The 20,751-nt window shown below is 37.7% G+C and overlaps 1 protein-coding gene across 1 annotated transcript in view; it reads left to right on the forward strand.

The window, feature by feature from the left end:
* The window catches only part of LOC144017679 (glypican-6-like), a 77,207-nt gene that overhangs the window by 35,884 nt on the left and 20,572 nt on the right, over window positions 1-20,751 (forward strand). Inside the window, exons 3-4 of the mRNA XM_077519508.1 lie at window positions 4,976-5,367; window positions 15,647-15,812. Of these exons, the coding sequence (XP_077375634.1) occupies window positions 4,976-5,367; window positions 15,647-15,812 (558 nt within the window). The remainder of the gene's footprint in view (window positions 1-4,975; window positions 5,368-15,646; window positions 15,813-20,751) is intronic.

A 20,751-nucleotide genomic window follows, 5' to 3' on the forward strand; every position in this document is an offset into this window, starting at 1 on the left:
AGCCACTTATTTCAAGCCCTGCATCCTATGGACCAGTGATGTTATTAGACAAAATATTTTTGTTAAAAAATTAATATTTTATAGACAAACTAGCTTCCTTTACTCCTCAGAGCCTCATAGATGCCATTTTGTAGTGTAATATGTCTTACAGTGTTTTAGAGATGTTGGTTGCAGCACATTTGCCAGACAGAACTGATCTTGCAACAAACTTAGAAATTGGCACCAATATCCACTCATCCTTTATTTACAGGGCCAGATGGTTGGTTTGGACGACACTGAACGACTTCTAATATAACAGATGCTGAATTGTAATATGCCCGTGTTTGGCTGGCTTGCTGTGCACCATTAATGTCTAAAAGCCCATTATCCAAGGCAAATATGTGCCCCCCTTCACTGCTGCTATCAGGGAGCATTAAGTTATTTCTTTGGGGAACTCAGAAGAGCCTTTTGCTCAATTCTATCTGTCAGTTTTCTGCATAAAAGCGGAGTATAGTGAGACCTTTTCCCCCACCGAATTTAGTTGAGATTCTATTTGCTGTCAGAAAACAATTGGTGTTTGTAAAAAGGCCGTGGCTGTAGCAACTGCAATATTAAAGACGCTTAAATGAGCTGCCAGTCCGTGATTGATGGGCTGTGTGGAAGTGGCCCGCGATTCCCCGAGATCCTATAAAAGGGGCTTTTAATTATGAGAACTTCATATTGATGTTGTCAGTTCTATTGCTATATGCAGCAGGTATGTGAGGGGAATGTAATTCATCGCCAGTATAGCACTGCACACAATGCAATCTACTGAAAATGCACTGTCATCAGAGTCAAGTGACAGACTCATCTACGTATTCACTCTCATTTATTGTGCAAAATGAATTCATTGAAGATTGATGAGCCGTCACTCATCAAATAACCTACTGTGTCAATGAGAACTATGTCACGCCAATATGTTATGCTCTGCTTTTGGATACCCTTCAAAGTCATGAATTCAACAGCATTCATTCATTAAATCCAGATGTGCATTGGAAGTGCCCATATACAGTTATTTCAGCAGGTGTGCTTATTTTCTTCTGTATAAAATTGGACATATGGCTGAATATTTAATTTGATTAATCACAGTAAATTCAATTTCTTTTTCTATTTATTTATTTTTTTTGTATGCTGCATCAGTTTTATTTGTGTAACCATCTCCCTTTCTGAAACAGCCATGCTTGAAGTCCTGTTTTGAAAACCTTATTGATGATTTAAAATTTGAGTTGATAATAGGTCTGTCCCCGCATAAAAAAAATAAATAAAAATAATAATGCACCAAAATGAGACTTTTTTTTTTTTTTGCATCCTTGTCCACCATGTTTTGGTGCATGTTGCAGTAGGAGTCCTACTGTAGGACTCTCTTCAAAGTACCATCAGAAGTCACAAAAAACACATCAACAACATGTTGCTCTTCTTTTTGATCATACAATAGGTTAAAATACGACTAAGATCCACCGTTTAGTTCAGTATCTATAGATAGTTTGTGACTGGCTCTGTGATGGGCTGTATCAAATCGTATAAAATGTTTAGTTGTTTTTCAGTAAATAACATTGCAAATTGGAATTTTGTGTTTGAGTTATTGCATTTAATCACATAAAAATAATAACTTGAGAACAAAACGGTCACCTTTTATGAGTCATGATAATTATTTCCAGTAATTATGGCAAAATCCATGCATCCCTTGCGCTGTTCTTCTTGAAAATTGATTTATCACACTCAGAATGACTTGGACGGTTCAGTATAATATATTCTGTATCAAATGTAATTGCTGCAAAGCCCATCTTTATGTAATTATGTTGTGATCATTGGACCGTAGTTACTCTTGAAGAGAGCGAGGGGAAAAAAAACACATTTTTTTTAGTTGGTTATAACTGGTGCTTATCAACAACAAAAGGTCAACAAAGTGATTAAAAAAAAGAGTGACATCAGATTTTTTAAAATATCTCAACATGGTTTGTGCATATGACGGAGCTTAACAATACTGTTGTATAATATTAAAAACATCATACAAAAAAAAGATATAATCCTCGGACGATTTTTAAGAGGCTCATGGAAAGACCAAGCTGCTGTTTCAGAGTTACTTACCGACTAACAGCTTTTTTTTGTTCTTTCCCTCTCTCCACATCTTTATAATCATTTCATGGTATATTCACCTGATCAGACCTTCGCTCTAATTTGAGTTGGTGTGTAACAATTGTTCGATGTATCATGTCTTGTCAGTAAGCACACACCCATTTATTCTTTCCAAAGCTGTTGAACGCTGTGCAAGGTCAATAACTCTCAGTCGGATAATTATGTGGCCTGATATGAGTTTTGTCCCATTAATGAGTTGGCCAGCTGCAGCTGCGGTCTGAAACTCCCACTGCAATATTTTTGAGGGATCTGGCCTTGAAATCACATAAGGCTAAATAGTTGCACAATGCTGGTGGTGATTCAAGAATATTCTAATACGATAGGGAACATATAACAACAAAAAAATGAAAATGTCTTTCAATAGTGTCGAGCAGTTTTCCTTATAACATATTTGTTGTATGTGTTTGATATCAGAGCTGTATCCTGTAATTCCACTATTTTAAATTTTTAATTTCTGCAAAGCAAAGCGTCAGAATTGTCCATCCAAGTATTCAAGCAAAACATATTTTGTGGAATACCCATCTACGTATGATTTTTATCCATCTGGAAAGCTTCTTAAAGGCTTGTACAGAGCCAACATTACATGTTCAGTACACATGAGACTGCTTGTCCTTGATTTAGATCCAATTGGAAAAAGCCCCACAGGCTTTCAATATTTAAACAAAGGTAGGTGTAATGGCAGGTCATTGCGCTGCAAGAAAAATAAGAAGAGTGACGACGAGGGACAACTCCCCCACCTCTTTTGGGTGGATACAGTTCAAATAAGGGAAGAGAATTTTGGCTGAACAACTTACTAAAAAAACAAAAAAAAAACAATGATGGTTTGTAAAACATGTCAAATAGACTCAACAGTAATTTAAACTTTTAAGGGATGCTAATTCAAAGTTAAGCCCATCACATAGGGTAGCACAGAATTGGGAGTCTATCCCAGTTTACTTCGAACAGGTCATTTTTATACTGTCGACGTCTGCTGAAAGCAGCAAATAAAGTAACTTGTAATTTACTACTTTTAAGCTAAAGTAATCATAAATAAAGTAAGTTACCTTTTCAACGTAACTGGTAATACTGGATGTAGGTTTGTTTATTGTAATCATACAATACCATTGGTGTTAATTTATACATATCTTTAGACTGAAAATATATTTTTTTACAAATCACTTTTACTATAGAGTAAAACAATACAAAAGGAAAAAGGGAGCGGCATTACAAGAACAATTGATGTTCATGAGTGGGAATTTTGTATGCTTTACTGTAAGTGCCAAGAGCCTAACAAGCAAGTAGAGCTCACGAGGCCCCAAATGTTTTATGAGCAAGCCTGCCACATGAAATGTTGATTCATGTGTCACATGCTTGTTTAAAAAGATAGATGTAGGAGGAATAGCTGACATTAATGAGCTCATGCTTGTAGATTGAGAAACATGTGATCCTATTTGCGAGGCTGATTTTGCTCGTTGGTGTCTTAAAGGGATTACATCACGGTTAAGTCCTTCCACAGTTAGCTATAGGCATAGGCCCTATGTAGCCGGGGCGGTTCACACGTCCGACCACACTGCGTTGTGTATATACATACATATGATTAAATCTTACCTTTGACACCATGGCGATGTAACTTTTAATGAAATATTCAGTGTTTTGCTGGTTATTTTTCTCACGTGGAAGTAAGACGCCTGGTTCAGTAAAACCCGCCTTTCCCTTGTGGTTGCCACGTCCCCCCGGCGAGCCTGCTGCTGGATCTCTGCGCTTGAGCATTCCTCTGAATGGCCACGCAAGCCATCAGCAAGTCTTCAATAAACATTTGAAACAAAACGGCTCCTTGGAGGAGGGGAGGAGAGAGAGAGAGAGAGAGAGAGAGAGAGAGAGAGAGAGAGAGAGAGAGAGAGAGCGAGAGAGAGAGAGAGAGAGCGAGAGAGAGAGAGAGAGAGAGAGAGAGAGAGAGAGAGAGAGAGCTGAGCTCGTTTGTTTTTCTGTTGTAATTATCTTTAAAATCTGTTGCAATTTTTCCCCAGAACAGAAAATCTTTGTATCATCAGAAAACAAGACAAACTTTAAAAAATTTTGATACTCTACATATGTAGTTGTATATGTAGATGTATAATATAAATAATTTTGGACCTAACATTGACCCCTGTGGTACTCCGCATGTAATGTAATGTAAAAATTTAATTGTAAAAAGTTATTTAGTTGCATTATAGAAAATATAATTCATCCATCCATCCATTTTATTAACCGCTTGCTCCTCACAAGGGTCGCAGGGGTGCTGGAGCCTATCCCAGCCGGCTTCAGGCAGTAGGCGGGGTACACCCTGAACTGGTTGCCAGCCAATTGCAGAGAAAATATAATTGTAATGATAAAATGTTTTGCTTGGTTTAATTATGACTTGTAAAAAGGCCCATTGAGCCAGTCAACTTTGGGTGTAAAAGGTGAGTTTGATAAGGAAAACACTTGTCATAACCTATTATATTTAGTTAGGTTTCGAACTGCTGATTTATTTATTTATTTTTTAAGAAAACATAAAAAAGGGAATAACTGCAGGTTATCAGAAAGATTATATTTATACATTTGCACCTCTATTACTAAAAAGTAAAACTTTTATGTAATTCATATTTTTGTAGAATGGGTACTTTATGACATAATGCACCTGCACATCGCACTTCAGTGTACATAAAGTGCAATAATGTGCGACCCATACAAAAGACCAGTCTTGGCTATAATATTTTGCCCACAGAGTCTTGTATTTGGAAATTAAAAAGTTATTACATGGTGTAATCTTTGCATCTTTGTTTCTCTTCTTTTTTTTCCTCTTTCACATCAATCCATACAGAGTTTTTCTTGGAACTCCTGGACAATTCCGAAAGGTCTCTGAGCAGCATGTTCTCAAGGACATTTGGGAAGCTGTACATGAAAAACTCCGAGGTGTTCCAGGACCTGTTCACTGAGCTCAAGCGCTATTACACAGGGGGCAACGTTAACCTGGAGGAGATGCTCAATGATTTCTGGTCCCGGCTTCTGGAGCGGATGTTCCAGCTATTGAACTCGCAGTACCACTTCACAGACGATTACCTGGAGTGTGTCAGTAAATACTCAGATCAACTCAAGCCTTTTGGAGACGTGCCCAGGAAACTGAAGGCTCAGGTCACCAGGGCCTTGATTGCTGCACGGACGTTTGTCCAGGGCCTCATGGTCGGTCGAGAAGTTGCCAACAGGGTTGCCAAGGTGAGTTTGATGCTGCTCTTACTGTAACTGTGTTTGCTTCTTATTATCTGCTGTGCCAAGAACATTTTACCTCCACTCAGCCACATGACATGCAGATATGGCGTACTTCGTCGTTGTCACTGTAATTCATTTTCAGGCCATGTCTGTTATAAATATGATACCTTCGCTTTGAGTACATCAAGGAAATAGTTTCCAAATCTTAACGGCACTATAGGAAGCGTTGAAATGAGCAATGCATCAATCCGAGACCTAAAAGGTACGCTCAGTCAGGATCAAATCCCACATTCCCTGCCCCCTCATCAATTATGAAGTGCAGCCAGGAAACAGTGTGGCATCGCTGAAGGCTGTCAGGATGGTGACCGCCCATAAACTGGAGGTGAAAAGTAGCTCGACATGACAAATCACCTTGACCTAACAATTACCTTCACTTCTCACAGCTTCCAGTGTGCAGTAACTTTCGTACATACGTCTATATAGTTTAACTGTAGCTGGTCACCGCCTTATGCCCAATTTCAAGTTTATCACCTCATTCCTGAACTAAGGCCAGTTTCAATGTCCTTTTTGACTTGTCTTGTTCAGAGTCTGCAGTAAAAACATTTCTGTCATCTTGTGCACAATTAAAATGGACGTTCACTGTACAAATTATTATTGAGAAGTGTTAGTGTTTGTTTTCCAACTCCCACCGTATGAGTTATCACCTGCGACAGCAAGTCAAAGCTAACACTGGAGTGAGGTACTTACACTTTATGGACTGACAAGAGACACGACTTGACTGTTTTCATTGTACATTTCCGTCGTTGTTGTTCCACTTAAGTCCTGTAGTTGTTGGTAGCACACACACTTTGAAACGTTTGCCAACTGTCAAAGAAAATTAAGAAGAAGACATTACGCTTTGTGGGCTGCGGCTAAAAACAACAACAACTAAGCAAGCCGCCTCCATTAACCGTGTGTATGCGTTCATCCGTGATGAAAACTCAAACAAAGAGCACATTTAGACATACAACTTAGCGCAGGAAGGAAAAATAAGTTAACACTGTCAACCAAGTACATTAGAACTTAAGACAGTGTACGGATGAGCACTAAAAACCTCTCATTTCAGCTATGAAGCAATGCACAAGTGCTCACACATGGTTTCTTTTTACAACATAGCAGGAACAGTAAGCTCCAGAGGAAAGTGTGGAAATTAGGTCGCTGATGCAGCCAGCACAAATAAAAAAGGGAAGTATCAGTTTCCTGGCTGGGTTTAATAATTTATGAAACAAAGTATTTATTATTTTACATACTTGCACCAATTTCCAGTCATATTTAAATCAAAATCAAATGTTGTGCAGTTGAATTTCTGTGAGGTGACATTTGTCAATCCATGGTTCCAATTTCATCTTCTGATTTAAATACTCTATGTAGCCTACAGTATATTTGGGCTGCAGCGATCAAACATTTTGGTTTTCATTTTTGGATAATCAACATTTTTTCCCCAAAATCTAAACCGTGGATAGCAACAAACTGTATTTTCTTTAGAAATATTAGTGAGATTCTGGGATGAGAGATGAAGTGACGTCAGAACCACAATAGCGATTTTTGCTGGCTAAAGCAGCACATTTGAGTAAGCACGATTTGTTGAAAATTTATCAATAAGACCTGGAAACGTGGCCGGCTGTCAAACATCAAAGTGTGCATTGTCATTTTTGCTAAGTAAACTGCCTTTGAAAAGAAATGTGATGGCTCTTGCCCAAGCTACTGATTTAGCGGCTAGCTAATAGCAACTAGCCGCTAATGCTGGCAACTGATGACCAATGATTTCAGAGTTGTGTTGATGCTTGTGGTAGCAGTTTTTAAATGCAATTCAAGCTTAAACTGGGCTTCAACTATCCAACTTCAAATTGGGAAGATGAGTTGAGTCAGCAGTCACGCCTAGGGTGACTGCATTTTAAAAATTTAAATCCAGGACAGTACAATTTCCTAGAAAATCAAATGTACAATAAATTATCACCAGGAACTATTTATAACAAATCTAGTTAATCGCTAGTCAGTCTGGTGACTGGGGGCTTTGTTATCGTGGTTGACAGTTCTCCAGCGCAAAACCATACAATGCACTCCTCATTGTCCAACCTTTGCTTGGTCATGGTGTTGTGGCAGTGTAGATAAAAAAAAGAAAAACGAAAAAAAAAAAAAAAATAAAATTGATTTGACAGCTGTTAAAACGTATGAAATGTTTCCACATACTGCCTGCAATGTGCTAGTCATTGGCGTTGAGTTGGGTTGAGTTGACTGAACTGGAGCTTTTCAAACTACAAAAAGTGTCACTTACACTCCAGAGAAGCTTTCAACCATCTGTCTGTTCAATTTTCCGTGTTTCTTTTGCACGAGATGATACGAAAACAATGAGGAAGCATACATAATTACGGCTTTTGCAATGAAGTCGGAACAAGAGAGATATCACTCCATAAAATGGGATTGCGCTGGCCTCCAACTGAACACTGTCATGGACTCCATGTCTGGATTAAGAGCAGAATCTCTCTGGATTACACTTTATGATGACCATTAAGAGTTTTATACTAGGGGTACTTAAAACACAGTCCAGTCACATTAAGACCTGCTCAGAAAAGATTGTGAGGATTTGGACCTTTGGAACGGTTTAAAGTTTGGGTATTTAGAGCACTTATCACTTACAGTGCATGAGCATGGAAACCAGCCTCATGCATGATGCATATTTAGTCATGATGATGGAAAGAAGTAGGGTATTTTGTACAGAGGGATTTTTTTCTTTTCGTGGTGGTGTATTTTGATCTCGTTACCCGAAATGGCAGTAAGCTCAAAGACACTTTCTAATATTTACACGCAACATACATCTTAAAGTGCTGTCATTTTATTGTCTTTGCTGAAAAGCAACAGGTACAACTATTTACTATGTGCTAAATGTGAATGTTCTTAAGTGCTGAGTCCATCTGTCAACATAACATTTTACAAACTGTTGGTGGTATTCAGTCAGTAGAAGGTGGTCACATAAATATAAATTATTGTGTGAAGCTTTTACAGTGTAAGGTAGTTTCTATTTTATGTTGTACCAGCTCCTGATCTTGGATCTTTTTTTTTATGTACAGTGTTACATTTTCCAAGTTTTATAAAGAAAACAAGACACACGACATTAATAAATAAAGCATACTCATAGCGTTATGTTGATTTAATTTTAATTAAAATTAGAAAATAATGTAGTATTTTGTGTATGAATGTAAAATGTATGTTTTTCCTAAATCTATATTGATTCTTAACCAGGCCACCAAACAGTACTGGCACACAGGAAACCGTCATTGCCTGATTTGTTGACACACTGTCTATTTTTCTGCCCCCACTTCACTTTCAAGTACTTGTAGTTTCCTTCCTGCCATTCAAGCAGTACAGATGAGAAACCTGTAGAGGCTTTTACAAAGTTAAATAGCGTAAATGCTATTTCCAAAGCCTGACTATTTCTTCAAATAAAGCAATCGTCCCACAGAAGCGCGGCACACTCTCGTCTCTCACCCTCTTGCTCAGCGTCTGTCTGGTCCTCTGTCGCTGGCTCACAGCGCTCACAGCTTGCCTGGGATGAGGTCTCGGCCGCAGCGCTGCAATGGCAGATGGCAACTGGCTCAAAAAAGGTTTGGCACATCATTGGGAAATGTGCTGCAGCAAAGATGCCTTTTTTAATTAAAAGATTTTGATCTGTGATGAACTGCAGAATGTTGGAAGAATGATCAACAGCATGTGCCTGAAATACAAAGACATGAAAGGATAGTAACGAAATGGAGTGTAGATGACAAGATGTGCTTGCACAATTGTGTTTTATTTCTGAATGATACAGACTCGCTCCATTTATGTATTGAGCAACCCAGAAACTTGGTTTGAAAAAAAATAAAATAGAATAAATGGGGCTGGATATCGATTCCAATTTCCTCAATCGATTCGATTTCGATTCGCAAGAGTCCAGTTCGATTCGATTTTTCCCAATTCGATTAAAATCACTTCATTTCAATCTGATATTGACTAATTATGGAACATCAATTCTTTTTAAATATCAATGACATGATAAAAACCACAAATATTAAATTCCAAAGTAAATTTTAAGATGTGTTATTACCTCTTAAGTGTTACACAAACATTGAAATCACCAAGGATGATTCTAATTCAATAAGTATAAATATAAATTAAAAAGATTCTGAATTGTCTAAAAGTGCAATATTTAGGTCATTTCATAAATATAAGAAAATACTTTTCCATTCATGTAAATAGTAAGTTCAGGCAAAGTAATATTTAAAAAAAAAATCAGCCTTTAAAATTCTATTTGCTTATGAGAAAAAGAGATATTAAAATATTTGATTCATGGTTTCATGAATCGATATCGGGCTTGAAAAGGAAAATCGATTTGATAGATTATTTGATTATTTTACACTCAGCCCTAACTTTTTTTTTTTTAATCCATCTTTCCCTACTCTATTTTTTGTTGCATGAATTTACGTTTGCTGTATATGCCACCATATCAGACGATGATGGCCTCATGACACCTTGATTGAAGCAGAATTTCACCACATTTTTATTCAACATCCATTTAAAGCTTGTCAAGCATTTGTCCCGGGATCGCCTTGCGAACAAATGAGGCTTTTTTTCCCCCTTCTTCTGATATTCAGGATAGGATGCTGGCCTTCCCTCAGGTGGACAGAAAATGCGCCTTTATCTGATGCGGAGGGACAACAATATTGTCTATGCATGTCATGTAACCACAAGAGATGGTAAATAGCTCATGGTGCAGTGGCACGAGCACGAGGCTGGCTTTTAACATGTTTGCGCTTGTCTCTGTAAATTAAAGAAACAGTCCCAACTGCTGCTCCAGACAAGCCACATAACACGGTTCATGTCAGGATAAATCAGCGGGGCCATCCCGTAGTGTACCAAAGACAGACAATTGTGCTGACTCATGCAGGTCACAAGGGGGACCGCTGTGCTCCTTCATAGAGTCACATCTGCCCACGTTATTATTATTCTGACAAGACAGGCAGACACGCATTGATTCACAGCAGATTCTCTAGAATCTTCTTAGGCGCCATCCTACACTGAAGACGAGGAGTCCAGGGAGTCTCAAGTTGAGGAGAGGTGTTTGGTGGAAAAAAAGAAAGTGATGCATGAATAATATTGGTGGGACACCTATCACGCAATTAATTAGGAGCGGGGGAGGCCATTGGAATTTCATCAGGCGGTTGCACTGTCCCACCCCATGGTCGAGGAATGGTCATGGCAGTATGTCGCTTGTCATCTGCAGCAGCCTGCCTCTAACACTTTCCAAGTTTTTCAATTTTAATGATCTGTTTTATCTTAGCAATGGTTTATATGTTCATTAAAAAAAACAACAAAAAAAAAAAACACAATTATCGGAAAATTCCATCAATAAGACCCAAAATCGTTCCACTGTACTATATACGGAATTCTAAAAATCACGTTTTATTATATTTTTTTTCAATCTTGTTTCACTTTTATTAGAGAACAAACGTTTTTGATATCGCCAAATGAATGAGCAATTAATTGTTGAAAATACCAATCTCTCTAAAACTAGGGCCAATTAAAAAAAATAATAAAAACAAATTAAAAAAATTAACATTGTTTTCAGACAGCAGCCCAAAATTACTCAAATCATTAAAATGTCCTTGGCAGTCAGGAAAAAAAAAAAAAAGTTGCCCATTATAATAAAGAATGCCAGTAAATCAAAGGATCGTATTATACAGAGAGAGAGGGTGTTTTTTTGGGTTTTTTTAGGGGTGGGGGTTTGGGGTTGGTTGGTTTATTGTACACGGGATTTTACAGTAATACATTTTAATATTTACTATAATTGAGTATCATGTATGAAGTCCTTACAATAATTTTGTGAAATTCATGTTGTAAATAGGTTAATATTGTAAAGCTTTATTGATGCACACGCTTACATTTTGCATCATGAATTTCATGGAATTTAGATTCTACTTCCTGCAAATGAAACTCGACTTGCAATTCTGCTTCCTGTTCACTTAAATTTAAATTCAAGAATTGAATTGGATTTTAGGGGTCATTCTCAATTCAGATTTTCATCAACTTTACATATTTTGTTATGGACACTAGTTGGTCTTCATAAACTAATTTTGTTTTTTAGAATATACTATACAATCATGAGGAAATCATTACTGTTTTTTTTTTTTTTTTTTTTTTTTTTATCACAGTGCGTCTTGGCTCTATTTCCCCACGAGCATCTAAACATCATTCCAGTCCCTTTTATTTTCTTGCTTTGTGGAAATCTAACAGCATTATTCGACATCAGATCACTTGTCAGTGTTGCAGGAGGCGAGCGTTTGATGTGGGATTTTAGGATTTACTCTAACCTTCTCTGAGCATATACAAGATTCTTGTAAGGAATTACTCTAACATCAGTTCACAGTTCTTTTTTTATGCAATACCTAGTAGTAATTACTGAAAATCTTGTTCCTCCCAAAATGTTTTGTTAGCCATGTTTGTCTTCAGAACAAGTGACAGTCTGTTTTGCACAATGACAGATCAGTCACACTGCTATCGACACTAATGGCTGTATAATTGAGTGGGGGGCAACGGGTCAGCAGCACCGTCCCACACCCGTGTCCAATCGCTGTGAAAGCAATGTGCTCAATGACAAAAATTATGACAGAATGGCTGAGACAAATTCTTGGCATCGCTCTCACTGTCCCACCAGTGTTCTCCTTGATTGGCCTTGGTAGCTTGCAAAGATATTGTCATTTCTCACAAGTGGCACCAAGCCATTTCGGTTGCACTCCCCCTGGAGGGAGTTCACGCCGTATGTGCGCGACAACACCCGGTTGGATAGGCAAGGTGATATTTCCGTGAGTGTCTTTTCCAAGCTGTCTCTCATCAATCTGCTCTTGATAATGTGGTCTGACTTTTTATATGCGCCGTGTTAGCAGGTGGGCGAATGAGCTCATGACTTTATACAGGCAGTGTTCAAGATGACGGCATTTAAATTACACGTTAATCCTTAATAAAGGATACTTCCATGGCAGCTCAATAGTTTGTCAGATGAACAGCTCATACTGCTCCTTCAAAACTGAAGGTTGATGAGCAGGCCATTTTCTCAGTCTCAGTATCATCTCCCGCACATACGGTACCCACACACACCATGCGGCGCTATCATCGCGCTTATACATCAGATGAGTAGATTAGTGTGTGTTAATCTTACACTGGATCTGAGACGTCTTCCGCCGCAGTCCTGCCCTCAGCCCGCCATGAAATATTCCAGTCACTCAACTGTAAAGATGTGCTAACAAGATTATCAGATTACCCTTCATCCAGCGCACACAGAGCAAACTGAAACAACGGCAAACAATTTAACAATGTTGACAAACTCAGGCGCATCTGAAACATGTTTACAGCTGGGATATAATTCTAAAACATGAGAGTACAGATGAAATATATTAAAAAAACAACAACTTAATATCGAGAGCTCACTTCTCATGTCAACATTTATTAGCAAAATCCTTGAAAAATCCTTATAATGTCTCCACAAGGGGTGCACATTCCCCATTCAAAGGCCAATGAACTTATGTCAAAATGCTAATTCAAAATTATTTCAACAAACAGTTTCCTGTTTGGGGCACAGCGCCAAATATTAAATTCCAAAGTACAGTACTCTGTTTTGAATATTGCAGTATTGTCGCAAGTGGCCTGATCGACCTTGATAAATGGACTCATTGGAGAAAAAATAATAATAATAATTATATATATATATATATATATATATATATATATATATATATATATATATATATATATATTGTTTTAGGATGTGCATTTGTGTAACCCTAGTGTATATCATTGTTTGCTTATCCCAGAAATAAACTTCCAATTTGACTTTATTCTTAAAAGCAATAAAATCCAAATCATTGAATAACACACTCAAATGCTTTGTGGGAAAGAATGTCATCGTGTAAACAAAAGAGACTAAAACAGTATTTGTCCTCTGCCTTTAACTCATCACACACGTGAGCAGGGCTTACAAAAAAAATAATAATAATAATAAATATTTTCCGTACATTAAATTTATTTTTAAATCTGTACATTAAATCTGTTCTGACTTGTTTTTCCCCTCTCAAGCATAAGATTCAAACCCCATGCTAATTAAAAAGTTAACTGTAATTACAGGTTGCATTTAATAAATATTATTTCATGTCTGGTAAATGTCTGCTTTTGACTCTACATAGAATTATAAATGCTTTGGCTAAAAAAAAAAATAAAAAAATAAAAAATTTAAAAAACAGTCTTTATGAAGACTGCTTTGGGATTTATCAGATGCAACTGCTTTAACTGCGTTAAAATGCAACTGCGTCTCTCATCCAAATGGGAAATGCCTGTGTCTAAGCCGAATATGATATTTTGCAAGTGTGTTTGCTGTTAAATGTCCCTTGTTTTCTAAAAATGTCACCCTGTTAACGATACTCCTAGGGTGATATAAACAATTTACTATAACACAAGCAGATTACATGAAGCAGTGGAAAACAGCAACAAGCAACCTAGTTGTAATGGCTTCTTAACAAGACATTGCATGATGTCAGTAGCAGATTGCAAATGTCAAATATGTTGAATTTGATCCTTGCTGCCAGTTGCCAAATAGTGGCAGCAAGTGCACTAATAGAGTCGATGTCACACGGGTTGCCGTTTTCCTGAGCTTCTTTCTTCTATTTGTTCTCCCACACAATAACACACATATTTATTGTACTAAATCAAAGACAAACCACAGTGATAACAACAGACAAGATGAAAGTTAGACAGAGACTCAGATGTCACAAATACTATTATTAAAGTGCACACTGTGTTGCATTGCGGAAATATCAGAAACACACAGATGCTAGGAATTGTTAATAGCTAGCTATAGATAGATATATACAATACTTAGCTAGCTATATAGACAATGTTAGCTCGCTATAGATAGATATAAACAATAGTTAGCTAGCTATGGATAGATATGTACAATAGTTAGCTAGCTTTAGATAGATATATACAATAGTTAGCTAGCTATAGATACATATACAATAGTTAGCTAGCTTTAGATGCATATATACAATAGTTAGCTAGCTATAGATAGATATATACAATAGTTAGCTAGTGAAAAGACAATAGCTAGCTAGATATTTGTGTTAGCGGGTAGGTAGGTAGGTAGGTAGGTAGGTAGGTAGGTAGGTAGGTAGGTAGGTAGGTAGATAGATAGATAGATAGATAGATAGATAGATAGATAGATAGATAGATAGATAGATAGATAGATAGATATTTTTTAGGACTTCATTGGTGTGAAGTCTAAGGCTTAGAATGCAGCCAGTGGTCTCGTCGTATGACTGGTGCTGTCTGATGTGTTACCAGTCTAACACAGAGGCGCACAGCAGTCTCCAGAGTATATGCTGGACACAATCTAGAGTCAAGCATGAATACAGAGGCTGACAGGCCAATTATCAGATGTACTCCTCGTTCTGCATCCCCACCTCTGAAGGGAAGCAGATGTGAGAATCCTGTCACTTTCACTCAAGCCACTGAGTAGCATGGCCCAATAACAAAAGGCGCAGCCTTCACAAAGGATCACGATGGACAGTGTTGAAAAGCTCATGTTGCCACGCTGTTTTATCTAGTGCATTTTTACATGTCCACACTCGGGACACGTGACATATGTGCAGTGTTTCGCAAATGTATTGAACTGCCATCCAATGGGAGGTTTATGCACCAGCACTAATTGTGCTTACATTTGTTAAAATGATAAAATCTGCAGAGGGCAGCACAGTGGAATATTGCTTGGCACTTCCACTTACCGAGTCTTTGGGTTAGAATTTAGGTTCAGGCTTTGCATGCTTTTGTGGTTTTCTCTGGATCAAAAAACTTGTATATTAGGTTTACTGAAGATTTTAAATATTGTTTGATTGTTCATTGGGAATTGTTTGTATCACACTGTGTTTGACTGGTGGTCAGTCTAATGTGCCACTCGTCTCTTGCCCAAAGTGAACTGAGATCCAGCTCATCAGTGAAACCAACTGAGGATAAACTGCCCAGAAAATGCACGGATGAGTTAGGGACTGAACACATCCAGACATTTTTGAAATGCTGGATGATCTTTGAGACAGATAATGGTGGTGGCAAGCATATTTGCCCTATCAATTCTCTCTAGAAATTGTATTCCTTACCATTGATCATTTAGAGACAGCCTTCTGTTTTATAATATGTATCTCTTATTTCGGCATATCCGGCTGCTCTGCAGGTGAATGTTGCTCCGGCGTGTGTCAGAGCCTTGACCAGGATGTTGTACTGCCCATATTGTCGAGGCATGCCTGGACTCAAGCCCTGCCAAAACTACTGTCAAAACGTCATGAGAGGCTGTCTCGCAAACCAGGCTGACCTCGATCTTGAATGGAACACTTTCACTGGTAAGTAAATGATTAAATCTGGTCTCAGTGCATCTGTTCCTCTTGCACGTATGTATCGTGTGTACTTTCAAAGTCGAGGCAATGTTACTTTTTCATGGCTCGGTCTGGGAATTGTCTCTGTGGGATTTCAATCGGATATGCTACATTTGGTTCTGCTCTGAAAGCTTTATAGAGACAAAACTGAGATTGTATTTGTTCAGCCATTCCTTCGTTTTTTTTTCTTTTCTGTGTGCAACTGTGCATTGGTGTTTTCTATTGCAAGGACCCGGGCTGAGTGCTTAAAGCTGGCTGTGGTCCCTGCTGTTTGGGATTGATAAAGGAGAGCAGATCCTAGGCAAACATATTTTCTGTCGAGTTTCCAGCAGAGCTTGCTGAGTAATAGAGCACTGCAGTTAGGCTGTAAGTAGCTGCTTGCCGAAAGACTCACTGTTAAATGCATACAAAGGAGGCACATTGAATGTTCCCTTTGGATTTTTTCAGGTTTAATGCTTTATTTGTCATGTACACCACCATCACACTAGCTGTTTTATTCCTTAAATGAGGTGAATTCTAGCTCGAGACATGTCTGACGACTATGTGAAGCCGAGTGTGCTTCTGAGCCACTTGCCGATTTGTGACAGGTCTGTATTCCAAAAAGCCTCCAGACTGCATAGCATGTGTTCTCTCGGGTGGCATGTCTGAAGCCTCAGATCAACACAGGCCCCTGTGTACTGAATGAAATGTCTCTCTGCTTTATGACATCTGTTAAAAAGTTAGTGTCTTGTTCACTTGTGAAGAGGCAAATCCATCGCCGCAAAGGGACATTGTTCCTGACAGTAATGGGAAAAGCTGCGTTTGTAACAGAATTTTAAATCTGGTTAGAGGAAGGGAACCCTTGAGATGTTTGTGAAAATTTATTGATATTATTGCACCCTAGTTTTAATGGGATGAAGTTTTTTTCCCCCTTGTTGTCTAGTTTGACTTTTCCTCTTCATTTTTGCACAAGAACAAGAAGGGCAATGACCCACCAGATCTGAATGACAGCACTGTGTTAAATTTATGACATTCTGTTTTTCCTCCATTAATCATTTTATAAACCTAGTGGTTCCACTACAAAATGACTAATAGTGCTGCAATTTTCAGCATGTCTATCTTGTTCTGACTATGCACCTGGTGACTCTTCCCATTTGCCCAGGAAGTGTGTTTCCCTGCGTAATAATAATTTAAAATGCTCTAAAAAGCTCTAAAAGTAATATATTTAGACTTTTAATGTACTATATATTTTATCTATTCAATCAGTAACATTCATTGATAAATACATACAGACATATGTGCCTGTTTCATTTAAAATTTCAAAGTATAGCATCTTTTCGAATGTATGATCGAAGGTAATTCTGGATGCCTTCTATATTTTTTTGATACATTCTCTATTCCCCAAAAACTTTGATGAGCAAACTAAAGAACTTTCAAAAAAGTATTGATCTGTCTTCCAAAATCCACTTCTAAATGTATCACAGGTCGCCTCCCAGCGTAACAGTACATAAAATCATCATGTGTAGACAGTCTGGATCACGATTCATTTAAATCTTCGCTTAGACTAAAATTTTTCTTCACAATCACTTAATGACATTTATGTGGACTTTGTTCATGCTGGAATGTGATTAACACAGGGGACCACTAGAGAAAAGGAAGGGAAGGTTTGTTTTATTTTTATGTTTTTACTGCCACAGAGTTATAGAAGTTGGATTTTTTTCCAAGGTGTTAACAGTATTTTATTTTTTTTATTTTTATTTTTTTTTGGGGGGGGGGGGGATCATGGAAAACACCACTGCCATTCTTTCCTTCAAATGTCATAAACATGTTTTTTCTGTCCAGTTTTCTGTCCACTTAAGTTATTTTACATTTGTAATGTAAAATAAACACAATTAGTGTAGATTATCCTTTCCCATACATTTGATAAATGTGGAGTGAGATACTCCATAGATAAATAAACGTGGATACTAAAACAACTATTTTTACATTCCTTGAAGTATATATATTTACATGCCAAAGATAAAAAGCGTGCATGAATGATGCTTTGAAACTATAATCCAAGTACCGTACAGTCGTCTAAAATGTCATTGCTATCTGAGATTCTAAGCAAACGGTGCGTATAAACTTCTGAAGTCAGCTGGAATTTACTTGCTTGTAAGTGTGGTGTGCGTGCTCATGTGTGCGTGTGTGCATGTGTGTCCGGTTTGTGATACCAGACCATCCGTCAACTGCCATTGTGACAAATATAGCCAGCTCTGCATCATGACGGACGCATCATCATCATTTGTCTTGTCAGCCCCTTGTTAAAATATCCTCAGAGAGACGAGAAGAGGCCTGCTGCTGATTTTTCTGCCCCTTGGTGTATCAGAATCGGTTCTATTTCTAACAGACAAACCGCCTTGTCGAAAGATGGTTATCAAGTGTTGTTTAGTGTAATTTCCTCACACTTGAAAAGAGGAAGAACTCGGAAGCTGGATTTCAATTACTTTTTTTTTTTTTCTGAAAGATTAAATGATTGCAATGTTGAGGTAATATGAGTAGAATTGTATTGTTGCACCACATATCCTAGTACAGCCTGGTACAGAAGAAAAAAAAATACACTCCTTTAGAATTTGACTTTTTCTCACAAAACATTTAATACGAGATCTTGGTCAGCGTTGAATTTTTGCTATCTACTTTGTCTGGGTGGTTCATTTATTTATTTATTTATTTATTTATTTGGTGTGAATTATTATTATTTTTTTTTTATTTATTTTAATTTTTTTTATTTTATTTTTTTTAAACAGTCCAAAAAGGTGCACGAGAGCGTGCTGCTGATTGAAGCAATTGCCAGCACCTGCTCGAGTGCGCACAGCAGCGAGCTCATGGCGGCTGCGCTCACAAGCAGCAGCTGGCCAGCCCCGCCCCCGCATGGATCGCTGCAACAGTAATACTCATATGGTTTGCAATTTAAGTAAAATCGTTCCTCGCCATACTGCGTCACGCTTTTGTGGACTCACTGTATTGCATATTTTAAAATGGTACAGATGTAATTAAATATCGCAGATTTTTCACCTATCCTGTGATTTTGTGATCATTTTTGTCACATTTTTCTACAATAATAGTGTTAGAATAAGATTTTTTGTTGTTGTTATCTTTTTTTTTTTTTTTTTTTTTTTTTTTTTTTTTTTTTTTTTATTATATAGTACCGTTGTTTTGTCATCTCGCTTTTTGCCTCTGGCACATTATTTTTCATAATTAGGATATAAGAATGTGTTGCCCTCTGATTAGTGACACCACTGTGTAAACAATCCTCATTGATTTCATTTGCTCATTTCTTTTTAATTGCATGGCTTGCTTCCAACTGTAACCTTACCTCCCCACAACTCCCTAGACCCTGAGAACCAAAGCCAATATTGTCCCCCCCACACACCTCCCCTTTCCTAACTAGGGCTCTCGGGTAGCTGTGAAATTTTGAGGACGGACACACTTGATGGGGTTTTACTTGAAATGATGTTTGGCAAAGGAGGCTCACATTCTACTTAACTGCATGAGTGTATCTGCAAAATTCATATATGGTCGGTCACATGTTGTCATTCGTTCCATCATTATTAACTCATTTGCTCCCAATAACGTGTAAATATGTTGTTGTTTTTTTGTTTTTTAATGTAAGTGTCCCAAAGACGTATTTATACGTTTGTTTGTTTTTTTGTTTGTTTTTTGTTGTTGTTGTTTTTTTTATGCTAGAGCATAGAGAAGGCTTTGATGCAGCCTCTCAACTGCAAAGAACGGTTGCAGAAATGGTAGTTAGTACACAAATGGCCAGCGGGTGGCAGCAGAACAAAGGAGATCAACCAGGGCCCTCTAGGAAAAAAAGCTAAATTACTTACAATTTTAAAAATATTTGTGAAAACTGATGAAACTTAGCTCTCTTCTAATGCTAATTGCTGCTAAACGGAAACAGATAGAAACAGTTTTTTTTTCCTGATGAAAGAAGAGCCTTTAATCTTTTAATCTTTAATCTTCCATGCTTTTATAGCAATTGAACATAATATTCTGTGGGCCTTGCAAAATCAGTCAAAATCCGGTAAAACGGCCGGGAGCGAACGGAATTACTTTTGTGAAAATGGCTGGGAGTGAATGAGTTAATAGTCAAAACTGTACATGGGAGTGAGAATAGAAGAAGTCATTACTAATATAGGCCATCAGAATCATCTTCATCACAAACATGTTCTATCTACATTGAGGTTGATGAATTCATGAGCAGAAGTCAATTTTAATTTACCTTTCCTAAAGAATTTAATTTAAACTTAATATAAAGTAATAGCAGTTATAGCAAATGCTCATAATCAATTTTCACGCAAGCAACTGAGCGTCACACCCATTTATTTATTTATTTATTCATTTTGTATAGCGCTTGCCTTATTCAGGTCACGTGAACCTAATCAGAAGATTTTGGGCGAGAGGCTCACCCAAGACTGGCCACATATCAATCACATGCAGGACTGAGGTCATCGACCCTTTATCGAATGATTCAAGGAATTGTCTCCAATATGGTCGCAGTTCTCTTTGAATTCTCCCGAGGCTTTTCTCCCACGCAGTTCGAGTGACGACTGCATAACACAGACGGCTGAAAACGGCATTGGACTGAGTTTGGCCCCCTACGTTGACCTCCAGCCAACTCCTGATGGAAATGAAACCAAGCGTCACGTTCGATTTTAGATTGCAGTGTAAACAAAGAGGAGTGCTCTTCAAAGAAGTTGCCACTAAGAAATAGAGAAGCGGAGTCTATCATGGCTCTCATCCCACTTTTCAAAGTAAAGCCATTTTAAAAGCATTACTTGAAAATCAATCTAGGTTGTGTCATATCAATCGGTTTCTTAAGAATTGAGTAACCTCACAAATCGCTGAAACTGGTGAGCTGGTCGACATCCAATTTTTTTGAAGC

Source organism: Festucalex cinctus, chromosome 4 (genome assembly GCF_051991245.1).
Source record: "Festucalex cinctus isolate MCC-2025b chromosome 4, RoL_Fcin_1.0, whole genome shotgun sequence".
In the NCBI taxonomy this organism is placed as follows: Eukaryota; Metazoa; Chordata; class Actinopteri; order Syngnathiformes; family Syngnathidae; genus Festucalex; species Festucalex cinctus.